Source organism: Atractosteus spatula, chromosome 2 (genome assembly GCF_055471065.1).
Source record: "Atractosteus spatula isolate fAtrSpa1 chromosome 2, fAtrSpa1.hap1, whole genome shotgun sequence".
Taxonomy (NCBI): domain Eukaryota; kingdom Metazoa; phylum Chordata; class Actinopteri; order Semionotiformes; family Lepisosteidae; genus Atractosteus; species Atractosteus spatula.
This window is the reverse complement of record NC_142707.1, coordinates 46281767-46304653: the sequence shown is the minus strand read 5'-3', so window position 1 is coordinate 46304653 and position 22887 is coordinate 46281767. Positions and strand designations below refer to the sequence as shown.

The 22887-nt window shown below is 37.7% G+C and overlaps 1 protein-coding gene across 1 annotated transcript in view; it reads left to right on the top strand.

The window, feature by feature from the left end:
• Positions 1 to 22429, top strand: part of mettl24 (methyltransferase like 24) — a 63389-nt gene extending 40960 nt beyond the window's left edge. The window contains exon 5 of the mRNA XM_088938275.1: positions 20872 to 22429. Coding sequence (XP_088794401.1) covers positions 20872 to 21192 — 321 coding nt within the window. The 3' untranslated portion in view covers positions 21193 to 22429. The remainder of the gene's footprint in view (positions 1 to 20871) is intronic.
• Positions 22430 to 22887: the final 458 nt, after the last annotated feature.

Below are 22887 nucleotides of genomic sequence, written 5' to 3'. Positions count from 1 at the left end.
GTGTTGAGCCTGGTGAAAAGGTTGACAGGGAGACACACCCTGCTGGATCAGTGCTGCCACTGCTGACTAAGAAGCCAAAGTTAGTCAGCGTTTGCAAGAGTATAGTTTTAGTTTGCACAGGAGCTAGGCAGGATTCCTAAAGCAGACCCATCCTGGTCCTCACGGGTTCAGATGGAATGCACGTCCTCATGGGAATGCTGCAGTTGCCCATGGCAACCGAAGCCAGCGAGTCTCTCCCAGCCCAGGCATGACAATAGCATGATGAAACCATCTTAATACTCTGTACAGCAGAAATATAAAATAGAACATATAACCAACTATTGATATGTTTACAATTATGTACTTAAAATAGTTAAGTAGAGTATAAGATATACTAAGAATATCAAATATTTCATTAGAAAAAGATAAATCAAAGGAACTAATGATCAGGAAGACATTTTTAAGCTATTTAGCAAAAAAAACCTGACAGCAGTATTCAGTCATTAGAATGAACTGAACAAATAGGAAAGGATACTTCCTTGTCACAGCACAAAGGAGACAAATATGAGTGCTGGGTAAATTTTAATTAATTTATTATACACTTTCCTCTGAATCTTTATTAAAATTAATGAAATCCTGAATATACAACAGTTGTTACTGCAATACCTAATTGCAGTGGCTGAACCATAATTATCAATGTGCTCCTCAAATTGACTTTTCAGTTTATAGCAAGCGCTTTTGATCACACACTGACAAAAGTAATTGAAAAAAAATAGGCAAAACTCTTTCCTTCATTACGTTTCTGTACGTTTAGAACTGCGTTTTTGGACCAGGTGATTACAAACATATAAATAAATATTTAAGCCTCTGATAAAGTTAAGTTATGTAAGCAGTTCTATATGTTGTGGTTCTAGGATAAGGATGTTGGGAAGGAATCCATTTTAACGCTGCATTTCCAAAGCACTTTTCCTCCTTCGGGATCCTAAAGCACTTTTACAGATACTGTCAGAGGTAATACAGGTTATTCACCTCTGAAGTGCGACATGGCAGGGATTGTACTGCAGCAGTCCCCCTGCACAGCAGTTCTTAGAGAAGTGAGACGTTTCTGAAACAGTTGAATTAAATGACAGGGAGGTAGATTTAGGAAGGATTCAGATGTGCAAACCCAAAATGAAATTTAGCCAGGACACCACAGTAACACCCCAACTTTTACAAATGGTGCCATGGAGTCTTTAATAATTGAGTAATTAGGAACGTGGTTTAACATCTCATCCACGGGACTGTACCTCCTAAAGCAAAATGTTCTATACCTCGGGAAAGAGCGCCACCTACTGATCCACCTGCACCACTTGCAGCCCCGACCTGATTTTCCTTAAAGGTATCACCTGCCCATAGAGGGAGCTATGTTTGAGAATTTTAAATTGGTACTATGTCACTTAATTTGTGTTGGTGTCAGGAGGGGTTGTGTTCTACCAATAACAAGACAATTGTTGTTGTTGACAACTATGTTGAGGTTATGCTTTCTGTTATTGATAACAGTTAGCCTGTGCTGGAAGCCTACCCCAGACGTACAGGGCACAAGGCAGGACTGCACCCTGGACAGAATGTTGGTCCATTTCAGAGCACACAAACACACAGAGACAATATAGAGACACAAATTAACCTAGAGACATTCCAGTCTTTGGAATGTGGTAGGAAATCAGAGTAGCCGACCAAAACACTACATGAATACAAACAGAACATGTAGACACTACACATAAGGTGTTAACTCCAGAGTGGAATTAAACCCATGAATCAAGAGTTGTGAGGCAGCAGCATTAACTCCCACACAACACATGTACTGTCCTATAAAACTTTAAATATGGAGTTGGAGTTTTAAACCATAGGTCAAAATATCTTGTTTTCAGATTTAAATATTTAATTTGTGTACTAACTATAGTTTATGATCATGACACTTCTTTTTGCTGTTACCAATTGACTAAGCTGTAAATACTCAAATTTTCTCTCTCCAGAATGGAAGCAATCATTAAATACAGTCCCACAGCAATAGTCTAATGTGTTCTGTATCCTGCTAGATGAAATTAGAATTCATGTTGTTCTACTTTTAGTGGGGCTACTCATACATTTTTAATCATTACTGGCCTTGTAAAAAAAGCAATTTGCACCATCATTAACTGAGGCTGCTTAGATTTACTTTAGGAAAAATGAAAAAAAAATGCTAACCTTATTAAACAGGCTTAATTATATTCTTCTTGTACTTAGAAATGTATAATGAATATGGTAACATGTTACATTAATTAAAAAACATGAACTTGAACCAGGCTCACATGCACAATACACCAGTTTTTAAGGCTAACATGTTAGGTTGCTAGGAGGCTACAGGCATTTCCTCCAATGGGGATCACTAGCTTTTTGTATCTGGTTGAATGTAAATGTTTAATCAAAATGCCTTACTTGGGCTTTCCAGGGCTTCAATGATAATGAGCTGTTTTGCTCATTATGAGGCCAGTCATATCTGTGAATAATTTTACTAAAGAATTACAAAGCCCATTTTTTATTCTTGGACAATGAAACTGGTTTTAAGCAGAAAGAGGCAAGAGATTAATAGGGCTAAAAAGAAAATAAACAAAGTAATCCCAAATTAAAATAGGAAATCCTGTATCCATACAGTACATACTGTTTATTATCATGTAGAACATGGTTTTGTGCAACATACAGTTAAAGAAGACTTTCCTGAGATGCACATTTTTATATTCAAACTGAACACATCTAGAATATAACAAGTTACAGCAAATGTCAGCACAAATTAAAGACAAAAATGTGCTGATTGCATAAACATTCAGACACAGGAATTTAGTATTTTGTGGAAGCACCTTTGGTAGCAACTACAGCCCAAAGTGTTGTGAGTAAATCTCTTCCACGCTGGCTTGGTGTAATGTTTGCCCAATCTTCTTGGCCGATTTGTGCAAGCCTTCTCTTGTGGCTCAGGGATCAATCACTTATGGTCTCATCTACAACACTACAACAATGTTTGCCACATTTTTGCAGCAGCACTCAGGTACTCAGCTGCAAACTGCATGTGGGATATGAGATATGAGAGGTTTTCCACTCTGCCATACAGGGCAGCTTTGTGCAGTGACTGCGATAAGGTTGACTGATGCCCATGTTCTCAACTCCGTGGGCTCAAAGTGGCAGCAAAAAAGAGGATGTTCCATATCACAACATTTTCAGATCCATGTGAATGTCTCCCGTTCTCTCCCAGACTTTTATAGCAACAGATTGCAGCGCAGTGGGGCAATGCAGTTACACTGTGGCTCACTCAAAGATGGAAAGAAGATTTTATATGTTCTCACAGTAGACAGGAAATAAACTAGTGCTGTTTAAACTGCTATATTTAATTTGAAAGAAAACAAAAGGGGAGGGTGAAATACTGAAGAGTCCAGGTTTGAACTCACTGGCTTTATACTGTAGTGGTATTTATATGACTCATTTTGTCAATCTTGTGCTATTTTCCATGGACCTGTGTGATATCCACTTCACCTCACTCTTGGAAACTTGTTTGCTATTCTAGATTTGCAGTAGTAATAATAATTAGGGTGCAATTAAACAATAGCATTAAAAATGAAGCAAATAAAGCAGGCATACCCTGCCAAAGGAGGTATTCACAAAACACAGCCAAGCATTCTTCTGCTTCTGTGATTTTTTACAAGGTTTCAGTGTATGCACAGTTGCTTTAAAGGAATTAGTTGTCTCTTTTGTACAGTTAAACCTAACTGGCATGTGAAACCAGTGTGACTGTCTGGTAATTACCACATCCTCCAGAGTTACCATTCTTCAGCAGAGGGATTAAGATGGAGAGTGTCCAGTCACCTGGCCATTTGCCAGTTTCTTGTGGTTTTGGACAGGATACTGGCCAAGGTAGAGGCCGAACTTGCAGATGAACAGGCTGGCTTATTACAAGACCTGGCAGGCAAGATCAGTTAACATACTTGTGGGTAATTATGCAGAAATGGAGTGCACATAGGCAACTACTCTGTCTTAGTTTCATCAACTTTAAAATGGAGTGCTGTGAAAGAATCAAGGCTTTTGAGATGAAGACTTACAGCAGGGTCCTACGTAATTGTCGAATGAAAATGTGCTGCAATGGATGGGCCCTGGTCATTGTTTTTTGGCATTATTGAAAGGTGTAAATCCAACCTATCATAGTTACATTCTGAGAAAAGTAGGTGGTTGTCTAAAAAAAAGCAATTATTTAGGACACAGTGGACAGAAGAAAAGGCTTTGTTAGGCCAGGCTAAATATGAGGGAATCTCTGATGTCATCGAACTTACTGCAGGGCCACTCAGTGATCTGCTTAGACTAGTAAAAGACAGAGACATGTGGGAAAGAACAGTTCATCTCATGAGCCTAATAAAGACAACAGAATAGGAATACAGTTAAATATCTCCAAATCGCTATAGTCTTATCACAAGCTATGGAGTTGTATGAAAAATTATTTTTCTTAGCAAATAAATCAAATAAAAGCTTGTAATTTTGACCAGTTAGTATCTTTGCTTTGAATTGCTTCCCTCTCACTAAATTAGCCTCTTTTTACATACTTTAGCTGCGTTTTTTTGGGGTTAGTTCATTTTAGCCAACACACTAATATGTTAAACATTGTATTTTCTTGCAGTTAATATTACAGAATACCTAGGAGAGTATTTTTTATCATGTGGAACCAATGTAATACACATGCTGTATTCCACACTCCTCCATACCCTCTTTCAGGCTGCTCATATAAAAGAACAGAGCAGCAGCCCAGCCAGTCAACAAATTTGCTTTTATTTTCACTTGGCTCCCTTGACATATTTTCTTAAATTTTTAAAGCTATCTGCATTCTTCTGACTGTCAATGCACAGCATTATAAGGAGTAATAATTGCATGAGATGAAGTGCCAGTGAAACATTCACTGCAGTATACATTTGTGTATATAAGCTACAGTATATCCATATAAAGTGTTTTTTTATAATAAAACTACCATTCTCAACTGTGAATATTCTTATAGTAATAGAGCAGTAGCACAACTTTAACTAAATTTGCTACAGCACATATGAATATCTGGAATTAAATATCATAATATAAATGAATATTTGTTTTGCAGGTTGATCATGATTTTTCCAAATTTGGAGAAGTGTATGCTACAGTAAATAATTTGGAGTATTACTTAGCAGAGGTTGAGCTTCCTATAACCCTCATGCTGTATGTGCTGTATGGGATTTATGTTATCATTCGATTCATTTGTTTTTCAGTTCCATACAGAAGATATACTGGCAGTATGGCAAAGGAGATTCATATTCTTAAAAGAATGTGCTGTATACTGAAACACATTTTGTAGTGCAGAAGTGTTTCTTGCAGTAAAGCAGCCTTCCAAATTTCTCATTCCAATGAAGGACACAAGTTGGACACAAGACCATTGACAAAAGGGATGCCTTTGCATTATCTAGATTCATGAGAACCCATCCATCTGACCACTGTATCCAATACAGGGTCGCAGGGGAGCCGGAGCCTGTTTTGTCAGTGCAAGGTACAGGACACACAGACCAAAACATGCACACGCGCACACCAAGGCCAATTTTCCAGAATCCAACCTGCCAGCTTGTCTTTGGACTATGGGAGGAAACCGAAGCAGCTGGAGGAAACCATGTGAACATGGGGAGAATATACAAACTCCTTGCAAGGACCTCCAGATACTGTGAGGCAGAGATGTTATCCACTGTCATAGGAATCCATTTTCTTTAAAAGAAGTACCCACCATGGAGCATCAAGGTCTCCTTTACAATTACATCTATATGCCTGTTTCTCTGGACAGTTAGCTATAGCTCACTGAAAATGCCTCACAACAGCAGAACATCTGTCTCGGGCTCCTAAATTTGAGTATTGCAACATGTGGAATTAGAAGACATTAAGTCGTTCCACAATCTAGTGGTGAGGAACAGGTAAAGAGCTTATAAAAGCTTATTTATATTCATGCCAATGCTTCATACCCAATGTAATACATATAACATCTTTGTTTGACTTTTTCTCATTCCACTGGAGGTAGTATTACATTTTCAACTCTGTTTTGTCATAAGGAGAGAATAATTCTTTAATTTGCCTCATCTAGACAGTAAAAGTTATGTTCTATGAATATCTTAACATTTTACAAATATATAAAGATTCAGCTGTAAGGTCTTTCTGCTATTAAAATCAATTCTTCTGTTGCTCTTTAAAAGCTTGAGGGAAGAAAAAGACAATATCTCATTTATTTTGCACCATATCTGTTTTATAAGTACAATAAATTTAAAGGCAAGCAGGTGGACATGAATGCTTAAACAGGGATGTATTACATAGAATTCTTTTTCTGTTAGACAACCTTGAAAACTGAAAACTGAAGAGTAGGACTAAATCAAATGTTTTTAGCTGGAAGCAGTATCTGCACCATGCAAAGGTGAACAGTCAGAAATGTTAATCCATAAACACAACATGTGGCTGAGGATACTGGGTGCTGAAAAATCTTTCTCTGCCATCGGACATCAATACTAAATGAATATTAACAGGTGAGATGGAGCACATCTGAATGAGAAGGACACAAGTCCACTCAGAACAAGGACCTAGAAAGAAATTCAAAACATTTAATATGGAGCAGAAGGGCGGAGGATCCAAAGAAAAATGTTAAGGGACTAAGACTTAAGCAGAGCTAAAAAATTAACCCTAGAGAATAAAAAATTCAAAGGACCACTTAATCTAATGCTTATACCTAAATTCCAGGGTCATTAGTAAAAAAGACAAGAAATAGACGCTACTGCATTAACAGGAAGTTACAATGTAATTGGAACTGCTCAAATGTGGCTCACAGAGACTGATATTGATGAATAAAATATCAATGGCCACACAGCTTTGAAGAGAAAAAAAGATGGAGGAGGAAGAAGTGTAACACTATAGAGTGAAAAGAGCATTCAGGCACAGAAATTTTAACATAGAGGCAACAAGAATCTCAGAATCTATATGGGTCAGACTTTTAAAAAAGCATTAAAAAGCTAGTGTTAAAAGATAAAAGAATTGCTGAAAGATGGTGTTAGGGGTATGTTAAAGGACACCACATTCAATTATACTGTGCTTATATGTCTTGAAATCAAGAACGCAAGTAACTAGGAAAATGATGTGTCATGAGATTCCCTTAGATGCTAGGAGTCCCTAAGTGCTAGTGAAGGTAGGGTGGAACTAGTCAACTAGCGCTCTCTTAGCTCACAGTGACACAGTGACCCCTGTTGTCTGCTGGGTGCTTGCAGGCTTACAGTACTGGCAGTGAGGAACATACCTCTCCTCAGTACACGGCTGTGGTGCCTATGACATGTCGAAAGATGAGTAGATCCAAGCTGGGTGGGAAGGAAAAGAATGCCCACACTTCCACATTCTTACCTGTGGGGCAGCTGTGGGGTTCATGGCTTCAAGCTCAAATGAGAAAAATGTTAAACGGGCTTTTCCAAAATTGGGGGAGTATAACAAAAAGTAATTGACAATTTTCTTCTACTTTTTTTTAAAAAAAAAGAAGTGGTCATTATGGGAGATTTTTATTTTCCTCACACAGATTGAGAGAAGCCTTAAGGGACACCATAAGACAAAATTGAAATGATAGGTATAGGTAAACTTAACCATTTTGTCAAGGTACATGCTTGAAGGAATATCTGTATTGACCTAGTTTTTTTTTCAAATAAGCAAATAGCGAAGATAGATGATGTGATCATAATATATACATGTATGTGTGATCATAATATAATGTGATTTGAAGTGCTACTTGAAACTATGGGTTAATGAGAATGAATGATAAAGGTAATATACTTGAAGCACAGATTACTCTTAACAGTAAATCGGAATAAAAAAGTGACATGAAAGATTTAATATCAAAATAAAAATAAAGAACTTTACAAATGTTTGAAAAAAGACAACATTCACTTAACTATAAGACTACAATTAATTAATAAAATTAATTGAAAGCACAGATCAATTAATACCATAAAAAGGTATTAGAAAGGCTGTGTCAAGTACTGTTCTTTCCGGACCCTATGCGGACGACACAATCCGGGTTGAAGTGAGAAAACACGGGGGAAAAAGTCATGCAGGAGACGGGGATGAAAACAGGGGGGCGTGTCATTGGTGCGCTGGTGTACAGCGAAGGTGTGCCCGTTGCAAACAATCCGAAGAATAAATCCATAGGTGAATCCAAGAAACGGGCAAAAGTCCATGGCCAGGTGATCCATCCAAAACGCAGGAATAAAAACAGGAACCAGATCGGAACCGGCGAAGGGAACAGGAACAGGAACAGGCTTAGAAACTTAAAAACATAACAGAGCCAGGCGCAACCAGGTCCCGGGCTCACACGATGCGGAAATCAGATGCAGAGCCTCGAGTGTAGTAAGCGCCTGGTTTTAAAGGTGAACTGAAACGGGGTAGGAACAAGGAAGGTGTGGGGAATGAGGCAAACGAGGAAGGGCTGGACCGCCCTTAAGAGGAGGGGTTTGAGATCGTGACAGGCTGACTGAGAGACACAAAGGATCATTTCAATGGATGGTCATTAAATGATGAAGTATTTCAGAGATAAAAATATGGGAAATTTTAGACATTGAAAGGGAAAAGGCTGGTGTAATAAATAAATATTTCACTCAGGTATTCACCAAAAATGAAATTAGCAACATGTCTGGGCTGAAGAAGTATGTTAAATGGTATTAGCAAAGAAAAGAGTATCTGTTATGGGAGCTAGAATTACTTAAATCTCTAGGGCCTGATGGTGTTCTACCAACTATACAGGTACCTAAAGAGATAGGAGATGTTATTCATAGATAATCAAATTGGACTGCCTGAAACATGCTTGACTGATACTTCTACCAAAGCAGTTTAATTTAAATCTATTTGTATTTACAATCTGAGTAATCTAAGTGAAGTACTATATCTTTGTTTAGAGCACAACAGTTGTGTCCCACCTGGGACTTAAAGCTACAAACATCCAGTTACAAGTCAAAAGAAGTTTAGTTCTTTCAAATTCTTTGGATATGTATAATATTGTACAGTACTTTGTACACTGTTGTGTTCAAAAGCCTGGAATGAGTTATTAATGATATAATATGTTGTCAAGCTCCTTGTGAGAATAATGTGAAGACAGAAGAGATTTTTGAAGTGTCTGGAGATGAATGTCTGCTATCATTAGTAACAATACATGTTCAAAGAAACAGCATAATTAGGGGTTGCTAGTCATATTATTTTTAATTGGAAGATGGAAGGCGAACTGATAGAATGGAATGGTAAATAATGACAATATGTCTGTGCTTCTGGATGTTTTAGTGCTGAGATGCAATTTATATACTTCAGAGCATTTCAAAGCTAATGTGTACATCTTTTTTACATTCTTTAACAAACTCTGTTGTAGTTCACCAGTGAAAATCAATAAGACAAGGCAATTTGCTGAATGCTTGCATTCAAGTCTTAGTAATCCATTATTCTTCAATGTAAACAAAAAGTCAAGAAAGAAAATGGCAGCTATGATTTCACAGTTGATTTGTTAAAATTTAACAATCTTAATCTTATTATAGTTCAAGTACGTAGCTACGTCAGCATGCTTAGGCTGCAAAGGAACAGGTAACGGGTTCATTTCATGCTGACAAGAAAGGAAACACAATGTTTCGACTGTGGAACCTTCTTCAGGTAATCTTATTATGTTAACTCCTCAAGAATTAAGTAGTAGATCTTCAGTATTGCTTGTATCTAAGAGGCTTTAAGATTAAACAAGTAGCTTTTTTTACCTTAAACTTGAGAAATGTTACATGGATGGCACTTCAGTGATTTGATGGGCAGCTTGCTGTGAGAGGTTACCACCCTAGAAAGTAAATGGAATTTGTGTTGATGACATTTTGAGTTTATGTCCTGAAAATCAATAAAAGAATTCTTGTCACATCCATTTAGACTAGCACTTCAGATATACTGCCTCGTGGTTAGCTTTTAAAAGTTCACAGCATAACACCGACTGTGAGAAAACAAGTTTCTCTTTGAACAATTACACTTCAACCAACGGAAAAATAAATATCATGAAATTTTCCAAAGAATTGTTTTAATTGTTTTTGACCTATAGCACAAATAGTATTTACATTGTATAGATAATGGCAGTGCTCTGTAGCAGGGACTTTGTATAAATATGTAGCAATGTGCAAGGGCAGTTTTAAATGCTATGGTGTGCATTGATTTACACATTATGTATGAAGTGATATATTACATTGCAGGACATGCCTTGTACTTTTCCAGACCATGTGTGTTGGAGAATTATGAAACTGTACTAACTGAAATAATTATAGTTGCTAAATATTATTTAACCCCTTTTGGAAAAGGAAGTATAGCACAAACACTGCCAAACATTTCCTAGTCTTTCCTGTGTATCATATCAGAGGTGAAGTAGCAGCTAGTACAAATTTATACAATGCTGCATATTGTGTCATGTCTAGCCACACCAATATCCAGGAAATATTACAGTATATAAATATTGTAAATCAGGTGGAATTGAGAAAATATGTTATGGATTTTTATGGGTTATTGGAGTATCATTGCCAAGGGTATAACTCATTCTGCAGGATTCGTGTAGCTGACTACACCATATATACATACAGTGCCTTGCGAAAGTATTCGGCCCCCTTGAACTTTTCAACCTTTTGCCACATTTCAGGCTTCAAACATAAAGATATAAATTTTTTATTTTATGTGAAGAATCACCAACAAGTGGGACACAATTGTGAAGTGGAACGAAATCTATTGGATTTTTGAAACTTTTTTAACTAATAAAAAAATGAAAAGTGGGGCGTGCAAAATTATTCGGCCCCTTTACTTTCAGTGCAGCAAACTCACTCCAGAAGTTCAGCGAGGATCTCTGAATGATCCAATGTTGTCCTAAATGACTGATGGTGATAAATAGAATCCACCTGTGTGTAATCAAGTCTCTGTATAAATGCACCTGCTCTGTGATAGTCTCAAGGTTCTGTTGAAAGCGCAGAGAGCATCATGAAGACCAAGGAACACACCAGGCAGGTCCGTAATACTGTTGTGGAGAAGTTTAAAGCCGGATTTGGATACAAAAAGATTTCCCAAGCTTCAAACATCCCAAGGAGCAGTGTGCAAGCGATCATCTTGAAATGGAAGGAGTATCAGACCACTGCAAATCTACCAAGACCTGGCCGTCCCTCTAAACTTTCAGCTCAGACAAGGAGAAGACTGATCAGAGATGCAGCCAAGAGGCCCATGATCACTCTGGATGAACTGCAGAGAACTACAGCTGAGGTGGGAGAGTCTGTCCATAGGACAACAATCAGTCTTACACTGCACAAATCTGGCCTTTATGGAAGAGTGGCAAGAAGAAAGCCATTTCTCAAAGATATCCATAAAAAGTCTCGTCTAAAGTTTGCCACAAGCCACCTGGGAGACACCCCAAACATGTGGAAGAAGGTGCTCTGGTCAGATGAAACCAAAATCGAACTTTTTGGCCACAATGCAAAACGATATGTTTGGCGTAAAAGCAACACAGCTCATCACCCTCAACACACCATCCCCACTGTCAAACATGGTGGTGGCAGCATCATGGTTTGGGCCTGCTTTTCTTCAGCAGGGACAGGGAAGATGGTTAAAATTGAGGGGAAGATGGATGCAGCCAAATACAGGACCATTCTGGATGAAAACCTGTTGGAGTCTGCAAAAGACCTGAAACTGGGACGGAGATTTATCTTCCAACAAGACAATGATCCCAAACATACAGCAAAATCTACAAAGGAATGGTTCACAAATAAACGTATCCAGGTGTTTGAATGGCCAAGTCAAAGTCCAGACCTGAATCCAATCGAGAATCTGTGGAAAGAGCTGAAAACTGCTGTTCACAAACGCTCTCCATCCAACCTCACTGAGCTCGAGCTGTTTTGCAAGGAAGAATGGGCAAGAATTTCAGTCTCTCGATGTGCAAAACTGATAGAGACATACCCTAAGCGACTTGCAGCTGTAATCGCAGCAAAAGGTGGCTCTACAAAGTATTAACGCAAGGGGGCCGAATAATTTTGCACGCCCCACTTTTCATTTTTTTATTAGTTAAAAAAGTTTCAAAAATCCAATAGATTTCGTTCCACTTCACAATTGTGTCCCACTTGTTGGTGATTCTTCACATAAAATAAAAAATTTATATCTTTATGTTTGAAGCCTGAAATGTGGCAAAAGGTTGAAAAGTTCAAGGGGGCCGAATACTTTCGCAAGGCACTGTACAATATAGACCTCATATATGTTCAGAGCAGAGAATATGCCTTCATAGAATAAATATTACAGGTACATGTTTTCCTAACTTACATTCCTGAAGATCCCCACAGCTAGTAAGGACTTGACTATATGAGTTCCCATTTTCTGTGTTATACTCATCAATGGATACCATAATGTGAATCATAATTTGTACATATGAAACTGTTGTAAAAGACAAATAAGTTCTGGACCCCCAAGATGAGCTGAACAACTGAGTTTATTGCATGCAAGGAACAATATGATCAAAGAATTGTTCAAAGATTATAGGTACAAAGCTCCAGTTTATATAGCAAACTTCAGCTGTTTCTGATGCAAATTGTTACTATGGTACTGATGGGAGGTCACCTGTGTTCAGATATTCTCCAGACCTTGAACACTTTGAATGGTGGTCTCTTCTTCCCATGGTTAGGAAGTCTCTAGCTCGCACTTAGAATATCTTATCAGTTAACTCCCGTCCCTGCCATAACTCAAAAGAGCTTAAGCATGGAATGTCTTGTACCAAAAGAAGTCCTTGTGCAGAAAGAAATCAGTTAACCCTTTTTTCACATCTTATATCGTTCATCAAAACGAATACCATATGTTGTGATTTAATAAGCACAAATGATACAAATGACCAAAAAACAAGCCTGCATTGCTGCTAAAATTGGAAAGTGCTTTGTTGTGGTCATGAGCAAACAGGCTTCTAATCCCAAGAGAACATTTTAGAAGCATAAAAGCATCCAACAGTGATGAAAGTATGTCTTCCTGGTTCAAAGTGATACCTGAAATATTCTGTTATCAATGAATAGAATAGAATACATTCACACACTTTTTTGTGAGTACTGTGTGATTTACCAACATTTTATTTGTATTTTGTCTGTAAGGGAAAAATTCTCTCATTAGTTTTTATCAAATTAATGTTTATTCAAGCGCACTTGAATTAAAAAAATAATTTTCCACGTTACCTTCTCACCCAGTTGTCACAGATAATTAAAATCCTGTTGTTTACACTGCTTAACAGGAAAAATGTAGAGTACAGTTTAAAACCAGTAACTCAAATGCTACGTGTACTGTTGCATAATAATATTTCCTTGGGAATTTATTTAATTAACATTTTTTGTAAACATAAGTTTTAAACAAGATATAAATGTTTTGTTTCAATGTAGAGTTTTTCTGAATGATAACGGTAACTTAAATTGTAAAACGCCTCTAATTCTATACAGCATATTTAAATATCTATTTGGCAGCACAAAAATGGTCACCTTTAAAATTTATTAGGAGATGTGCATGTCTGGTATATAAATACATTTTCCAAAAAACATTGCCCATTCTTTATAGCTTTAGCAACAAATAGAGCATTAACTGCATTAATTTATTTTAATATCTTCTTTTGGTTAAAATGAGCATAAAATAAACACGGGTTGTTTTATTACACAATATGTTTTAACAACACCCTTCCTGTTGAGATCCTTTTCTTCCGGTATGACATTGAAAATGGATTTTTTTTAAAAAATAGAAAAAAATAAGTTTCTAAAAATAGAAACTTAGAGCCAAGGGAAAAAAAAAGGATAATGTACTTAGTATTTTAACATTACTTCACCTGGCTGAGGAAATAACAGCACTGGTTGAAGATCATTGCTGTTACAACCCCCCTCACAAACAAGGAATTAACTAAGGATGCAGCAGCATGGGTGAAGTTGGGGAGGAGGGAAGGGTGCTGGAAAACATGCACACAAAGGTGTGGGCAACCAGTGAGTATTTATACGTAGGTGAGTGGAAGTGTAAGATAAGAATTTGGCCTCCCAAATGTCTTAAATAATACCATTTTAAAACTGTAATGGTGTGTTGATGTTTGCTAGAAGATCAGATAAGAACAGAAAGTGCAAAAACAGTAAGTTAATTATATTTCTCCAGGAATAACAACACTCAATAAATAGATGCATTTGAGGATGTTTATTGAGTATTTATGCACAGTTAGTAACCTGCTTGGCCAAAGACCAGCAGCCTGGCCCTAAGACGAGGAGACTGGAACCCTCATAAAGAACAAGAAGTGAACAATCAACGTGTAGTCTTTGTTTTCTAGCACATGTTTAATTAAACTGGTTAAAAATATTCATCTATTACTCAAATATATCCATAACAGCATCTATATTACTGAGGCTGCCAGTATACACTATTAAATAGTTATTGTAATATCTTTTTGCCTCCTTTTTGCATACTTGCTGCAAATTTGGCTTTTGCATCTCTCTTGGGACCCCATTTTCACCCTTGCAGCACCCCCTGTCTCATCCTTTATCAATGATGAGGGGTTCTGACAGCCCCTTCCATGGGGTTGTAGTTCTCCTTAGCCAGGTGAGTTACCTCAATAAAGCTCACTTCTCCAATCACGCCCCTTCTCCACCTTAGTACTGGAGTGGTAGACTCCGGGTGAGTCATTTTTACTGGAAGAAAATTACAGTACATTACTGCACTGATGGTAAAAGCAGTGATCTCAGCCAGAAGAAATGAGCAAATAACTCATTGAAAGTTAAGCATTTACTGGAATATCATTTGACATTTTTACTTGACAGACAAATTTATCTAGAGCATTAGATAAATGCTCTTTGATGTTCTTTAAATGTTCTTTGGCACCTAGACTATCATGTAATTCCGGCGTTGTACATTTTGCAGAAACATTGCATGGTGGTGCAGAAGGCGGGTAGACATAGGTCCAAATAAACAGAGGCTCATTTTCAATAAAATCAGGGGTGTACTGAAAGCAGGGCTTGTGTGCATCCCTTAGCACCACTGCTGTACTTCAGATGAAACTCTTTTTATGTTTGTGGTAGCATGTGCGAGTGAAGACCTCTGTTTGAAGCCACGAGCCCTGCCTTTCTTTTGTCTCTCTAATCCCCTCCATTTTTCCACAAGAGAGACTTCCAGGGGCCTGTAGACAGTGCTGATTTACAGTATGGTCTTAACAAGCTCTGCACACAGCAGCACCTTGGCAACCGCGGGGCCTCCTACAGGCTGGTGATATATCTCGTCCTTCCCTTTGTTTAAACCTTGAAAGCCTGCTGCTTTGCCTATGGAGCCAGTAATGTATTATTGGCGACAACACTGCTGACAGGGCATAACAACAGACTCTAAAAGAGCAAAAACAAAGTATATAAAAAATATGGATCGTCAATATTTGTTTCACTTGACACTGAGCACATCTAGTCTGTCTAGCCACCTCTCATTATCCTTTAAACTCATTCCGCTGATAAATGGCCACCTTCAAACAGCTTTTGTTGGAAAATTTGTTCATCAAACCTAGCCTTCTTCAGTGATTATTCTTTAAAATAAATGTCATCAGCTCCACCCTAAATGGGCATCAAGTTTAATACGCCTTTGAATTCATATTGAGTAAATGTGAATTAAAGGTTTTTTCCTGACACTTTCCAAATTGCACTCAAAGTGAACATTATTAATCATCAGTTGGTACTTAAATTCCAAGGGTGAAATTGCTTCTTATGTAAAAAGTAATTATGCTGATTTTATATAGTCTAGTGAACCATAAATCTGTTTGTCCACCTACAGATCAAGTACCATCACAAATTACTGATACCTCAAAACATTTCTTTAGCTCTATTGTAAAATTATGATTCTATGATACATAGCTTTGTATTTATTTTAGCTGCTTCAGTTGTCATGAATTTGATGTCATTAAATGCTTATTTGTGTTATTGTGCCATACCTGTATGGTTTTCAACCACAATTTGAAAACCATACAACCATATGATTGACTTGTCACTTTTTTGCACCTGATAATATTAAAGATATATCAATTTTAAAAAATTAAAAACTCTAATAATTGGGAGTAAAATTAAGACATCCAGTGTAAGATCTGTTCTATCTGCTCACACTGCAGGGCACACACTTGCACAAGTACACAGGGATAGTCTAGAAATATTAGTTAACCCTGGTGGCATGTTTTTGAAAGGTAAAATGAGCAGATTAATTTGGTTCTTTTGCATGAATTATCCAACCTCTTAAATACTAAAAAACTGAACTTTTCACTTTAATTTGCATTTCAATTTTCAACATCCATCTCTCACATTCAGAATTCATAGAATAGACACAGTTACAGATCTGTCAGAAGCTGAAGGAAAGTGGGTGATATTTTTGGATTATTGCCTCATTAGTAATGTGCTCACTCCTATAGTCTACTAATCTGCCAATTTTAGATGCAAATTATGTGCATATTACTAAAACTAAAAGTGCACCTTACTATTACAACCTTTTACATGGAAACTGTTAAAATGTTGTTGGAAGACACATTACAAATTTGTATTGACACATCTTTACATGTCAGATCATTCCTCTATACTGTATAACTTTGTTGAATAATAAAGAGTATAAGAGTTGATGACGATAACATGTTTTTTGGACTGTGGGAGGAAACCAGAGCGCCTGGAGGAAACCTATGTGAAAACAGGGCGAAGAATACAAACTCCACATAAATAGCTTCCCAGGAATTGTACCCAGAGCCCCAGCCTTACAAGGGAGCAATTCTAACCACTTTGACACCATGCCACTCCCATAATGACTTATAAGCATCCTAATTAATTTAAAATAATCTATATTCTTTATACGAGTATTATATATATATTTTTTACTTCTGACAATAACTTACACTCAAGTTGGAATATGACTGAATAAGGGGACATTAAATACACATATCCAGTTGCTTCCTGGGATGTAAAAATCAATTTGACATTTAGCAGTAGGTTAAGACATAAAAGCACATACTGTATAGTAGACTCTCAAATTACTTGCTTTCACCTTCCATGGTCACAGCTTTAAGCAGTCCCCTCTGGAAAAAAAAATGCTTTTTTTCCTGAAATGTTCGTCAAACACACCTACGAGAGCTGGTTAATGAGCCTATGCAGTTTTCTTATTTACTTTTGTTTACTGGTTTTATGTTTATATTTAATATGTCAAGATAAGTATAAGTATGTAAGAGGTTGGTAGTGTTTTATAATAATAATTATAGGGTAATATTTGACTATACGTGAACCTGGCTTTACACACTACTCAAAAACCCTAAACATGTATTAAATTGCAGGTCGACTGTATTCAAGTTGTAAAAGATGAAAACGTTCAACTGTGAGAAGGACAGCAACATTGAAATTTTGCTACTTTTTTCAATGTAGATTGTTTTTAAAGACACTACATAAAACAAAGCTTTTTATTAATTATTGAGACATATCAACACCCTGTCCCAAACAGAGGACAAAAGACCTTGATTACAACACTATGAAAACATCAGAAAAGGTACATACAGTAGAGCATCATCACCAAAAAAAAGAATGTCCATGTACACTGTAATGCAATGTCTTTATCCATTTACTTTTTTTATCATCTGGATACATGTTCTTAAAAAAATTGGTGTGTGATTTAAAATAATGTTATTAGGCACTCTAACTGCCTGTTATACATTTAACATGATAATCAAATACTAGTAATGTTCCTAGAAGACATGCATTTATATAATGTGAAAAATTATTGTGTGTTATTGTTATTATTAGTCAACAGAAAACTCCTTCCAATCATCAGCAGTCAGCTCTATGATATTGGAGCGAATATTAGAACTTGTACACACATAACAATGAGGGTGACACAATCAGGCAGTGCAACAGCATTGAAGCCATACAGTGCTGGGGCCCTAGGTTCAGTGCCTGGGGTACTGTCTGCAATGAGTTTGTATGTCCTCCTCATGTTCACATAGGTTTCCCCGGGGTGCTTCGGTTTCCTCCCACAGTCCAAAAACATGCTAATAGATCAATTGGCTTCTGGGAAAACTGGCCCCGACATGAGTGTGTGTGCACGTGCCCTGCGACAGACTGGTGTCCTGTTCAGATGTACCCCGCTTTGTGCCTGTTGTTTATAGGGATATGCTCTGGCTCCCACATGACCCTGTACTGGATAAAGTGGATGGAAAGACATACAGTAATAATGAAGAATCGTTACTACAGGCTACGCACAGTATCCTCTTTCCCAAGCAGTAATTACCCAAGTCTGGTGAAAACTTTGCTTTAGAAAGCTGTGAACAGATACCGTATACAATTCAGAGGATGAAACCTCGTCAGCAGACAGAGATTCCCACAAGAAGATATTCAGGGACTAGCTTTTAATTAATGTTTCTGCCGAGGGAAAAGAAAAGGCAGCAGAGCTCTGAAATTGCAATGATGAAATTACTGCGGGATGATGGATTCATCCCCCAACCCCCTACCCTGCAGGCTGAGAGTAACTGAGATTAAAGCCATGTTATTGATGTGCACTCATACAGCTGCTCTCCCTCTCAAACCAAAGGACAACCTTCCACCACAGGCAGGCAGTGCTTATGAAGGATAGGACCACAACAATATAATAACAATCTTGTTTCCAGGGCAATCTGATGCATCTTTCTGTCACTGGGAAGTCATTTGGGAACAATTGAAGTGAAGATTATTTTTATCACATCATGTGGAACACCTAATAATTTTAAGAATTTGTCATCGCTTTCTAACTTACAAAACATTTCTTGCAACAAAACAGCAATTAAAAATGTTAATAAATTCCCAATAATAACTAAAAATTATATTTTCATGTGATCTTTGCACAGAGCTATATAATCACCTAGCTTTTTATCATTTTTTTTACTTTTGCTTCTCTTCCTATGGAACAAGTATCCTTAGAAACACTGCTGTTTCAGCCCAAGAATCCAATGCTGGCAGTCCTAATATTGACTATGAAACATGCAGTAGCTGTGTAACACAAAAACCTTCAGACCCCTGATCAATTCTGATGACTTTCTAAGATATAAGAATTTCAAATCTTAAAATTATTTCACTCCACAAGACAGACTGTTGTAAAAATTTATGATCCCTGAAGGTTGTGTTTTGACTGCCAAAATCAAAGCTCCTGGTACCCATCCAAGCATTTTAGTAACATTTTCTGAAACAAGCCTGATTGACTCCAGAGTCTGATAAGTGTGTCAGCAGGAAAGAGACACTACAAGTAACACCTGAAAAGCAGAGTTTAACTGTGTTGCTTTAAAAGTGACTATACAGTTAGATATCATCAGGCAACACAATGGTCAGCAGTGCTGCTTTGCAGCACAAAGGCAGTGGGTTCACTTCTGGACCTTGGGTGCTATCTTTATATTCTCTGTGTTTGCATGAGTTTCTTTTGGGTGCTGCAGTTTTCTCGCACATTCCAAGAACATACTGGTAGGCTAATTGTTTTCTGAGAAAACTGGCCCTGGTGTGAGTGTTTGTGTCTGAGTCTGTACTGTGATGGACTGGTGTGCTACCCAGGGTGTATCCTGCCTTGTGCCCATTGCTTGCTGGGATAGGCTCTGGCTCGCCTGTGACCCTGAATTGGAAGAAGCGGTTAGAAGATGGATGGATTTGGTGTCAGTAATTGTAAGAAATTCAGTACCTGAATAGTGCCCTAGATACATGTTTGCACTGTTGTTTACAACAAATTTAAAAACAAGGAACTTTGAAGATAAGCCTGAAAACTTAATGATTTGCAACAGTGCACCTACAACTAATGAGTTGGTTTGTTTTATAATGACATGGATGCTATACAACTATAAGAATTAATATATAAACTCCCTTGAAACTGTAGAGACCCTCAACCTCAGTGAAATGTGATTATCAAAAGACTCACAATATATGAGTACAATTGGATACACAATATAAGTATTCTAGTCAGTCTTGGAGGTTGTAAAGCACAGCTTTCTACACTATTCTACAAATGGAGACTGTATTATTGGTAACAATAGGAAGTGAACAATTATCTCTGTGTAAGCTATATCAGCGATCATCAAGCTGGCTCCTGGGCAGCCACTGGCCATCAACTTTTATAGAAAGCTTTTAAGTCATCAATTTCTAAAGGCCAGGGACATTTTTACTGTAATCAATTGAACAGGTGTATATCAATTAAGTAATTTACAGATTATCCAGGACATAAACCAGTGTTCCCTTCATTAAAGCATCACTTGCTTCATTAATCAGTTGTTTCAACAAGTGATTCTAAAATTTAGGTGATTTACGGTAACATAAAGGATTATTGGATTGGGGCTCTCCAGGACTATCGCTGGAGACCCCTGAGCCAACAAACAAATGTACCTTGCTGGTCTGAGAAAATGTGCCGGCTGGATCCTGCCAGTATTTAATTAACAAATGCTTGTTCAATTATGGAAGATGACTGAAGCCGGCAGTTGGGCACTATCCATGGGGTTTTTACAGCTTGACATTTTGAAATGCAAATGCCTAATCAGATGTGGTTTGTTTGATTGTGCCAGGCCATAAAAAACAAAACATGGTTGAAGATGAAAATAAAAATTAAAACCTAAAATAAACCCTTTCTTTAATAATACTCTGGAAAAGCTGGCACATTGTTCACCTTTGAAAAGACGATCAGCAAGACTTTACGATATGCTAATGTATATGATAGAATTTAGACCGAGGCAATACAAATCTTTCATGTATGTTATATCAAGCACATACACATTCTAAAATCCTTGCAAAATTTAGGCATGTAATTCGAACTGATCCTTCTTTTGTTTCTTAGATTGATGTGCTGAAGGCTGACATGGAAAGTGCAGAGTGGAAGATTCTGGAGAACCTTATACTGGAGAGGGTGATTGATGAGGTTGGGCAGCTGGTGTTCGAGGTGCATCTGCACTGGCCGGGTTTCGAGGTCAGCGGGGATGACAGCACAGTGGTGCGCTACTGGTACAGCCTGCTGAAGGAGCTGGAGCAGAGCCACTTCCGCCTCTTCTACAGTCACACAGACCGAAGCAGGCCCCGCCTCTTCCTGCACCAGAACCTTTTCAATGCCAGCAGCACCTACACTCTCGGCTGGGTCAACACCAGGTGGACGCGGCCGTGAGCGGCAAAGACCTGCATTGTTTCAAGTGTCAGCCAGGTCTGGACAGAAATGGGACAGGTCTAGAGTCATGTCAAAGAAACAACCTGTCAAGGAATAATCCAAAAAAGCAAATGATGGAAGTTATTAATCTGCTGCCTTTGCCAGACTCTTGCTTTGAGGCCAGTGATTATTATGGGCAAAGGCTGAAAAGTTGGCTATTAGAGCAACATGTACAAGGCCAGCAACATTTAAGCACCCAGAACAAGTTTTTCTCACTAATTCAAAGCATGTTGGAAACCTTTATCACCATCTTGACTTTATCTCCAACTCTTCCTGTGGCATTATGAACCTCAGCGTTTTTAAAAAAAAACAATATAGTCGTGTCTCTTTTCTTTGAGCCTTCATGTTATAGGTTCTCAAGACCAGTTCACTATCGTGCTTTTAAGCACTTCTTCCAGTGGTTGTATGGTTTGGCAAGAAGTCAGAGTCTCAATAGAGCGATTCTGTAAAAAGAAATTCTCTTAGCATAATCAGATGAAGGCAAGGACATTTGTTTGAACATGCTTCATCTGCCAAGCTTGTGAAGCAAATCCAGAAGACTGCATGGAACATTACCCCTTGTAAGGGGGAAGAATCTGAAAAATATTAACAGCACTGATTCATCTTTTCCTGTGAAGTCCAGGCCCTTACAGCAGGCTGAATCTGTTCTTCTTCAAGGAAGGCAAAACGGTGCTGTAACAAAAGCAACAGCTAAGCAAAAAGTAAATATTGGCTTCCCGAAGGCACAGTAATAGCATTCCTATCTTTTTCCAACTCAAGGACTCTGATGCTGTGTTTAAATAGCGTGGCTTTGTAACTACCATGTAGTTAAGAATTCCTCTTCAATTGTCCAGAAACTGTGCAGGAATTCTAGATAATCACATAACATTTACACAATCTTACCAGCTTGTGTTTACTACTCTTTTTACATCAGAACTGATGTTGCTGTATTCAAAACTTTCCCATATTTTTGATTCTGTATCAGAAACTCCTATTTTTTTTCTAAGGGAAAGCTACTGTCTTTGTCATTCTGATTTTTTTTTAAGCAGCATGCACATTCAGTAAGAATTATTAATGCCAAACAGATTCCTTTTGGCGGGTGAACTCAGTGCAGCAGAACAGACGGTTTCCACAACACACCAAAAAGACTGTAATAACTGTCTTCCTCAGGCAGAGAAAACTCTCTCTCCCTTGTATAATAAAATATCAAGTGGGCTGCTGCAAAGGATTCTTTCAGTCCCCTGCCCCCTCTCTCCTTTGTTGCCATTTTTGAAATATTGAGAAGCACAGAGTTCTTTTGTTCCTCAGATGACTGTGGTTCAAATCCTTCTGGAGACCTCAGATTTAATTAACATTTCTGAAAAATAAAATCTTTTGACGCAGTATAAGCAAAAAGAAAAGCGGGGATAAGTCCAAACACTACCCTTCGCTTAACAGAAAGCGAGCAGTTCTGCATAAAAGCCTTTGGCGTGCTTATGTGCAGTACAGTCATTTTTAACCCAAGTATTGTGTCTAAAAAAATCATATGCAGGTGTTAATAATAAAAAAAGACAACAAGAGTTCAGTACATAAAAGTCAAACTATACAGTGCGCCAATTAAATGACCCTGACTGAAGACCAGTTAGGGCTTGCTCTGCATCTTTTATCTATAACTTAAATATAAATACAACACACTTT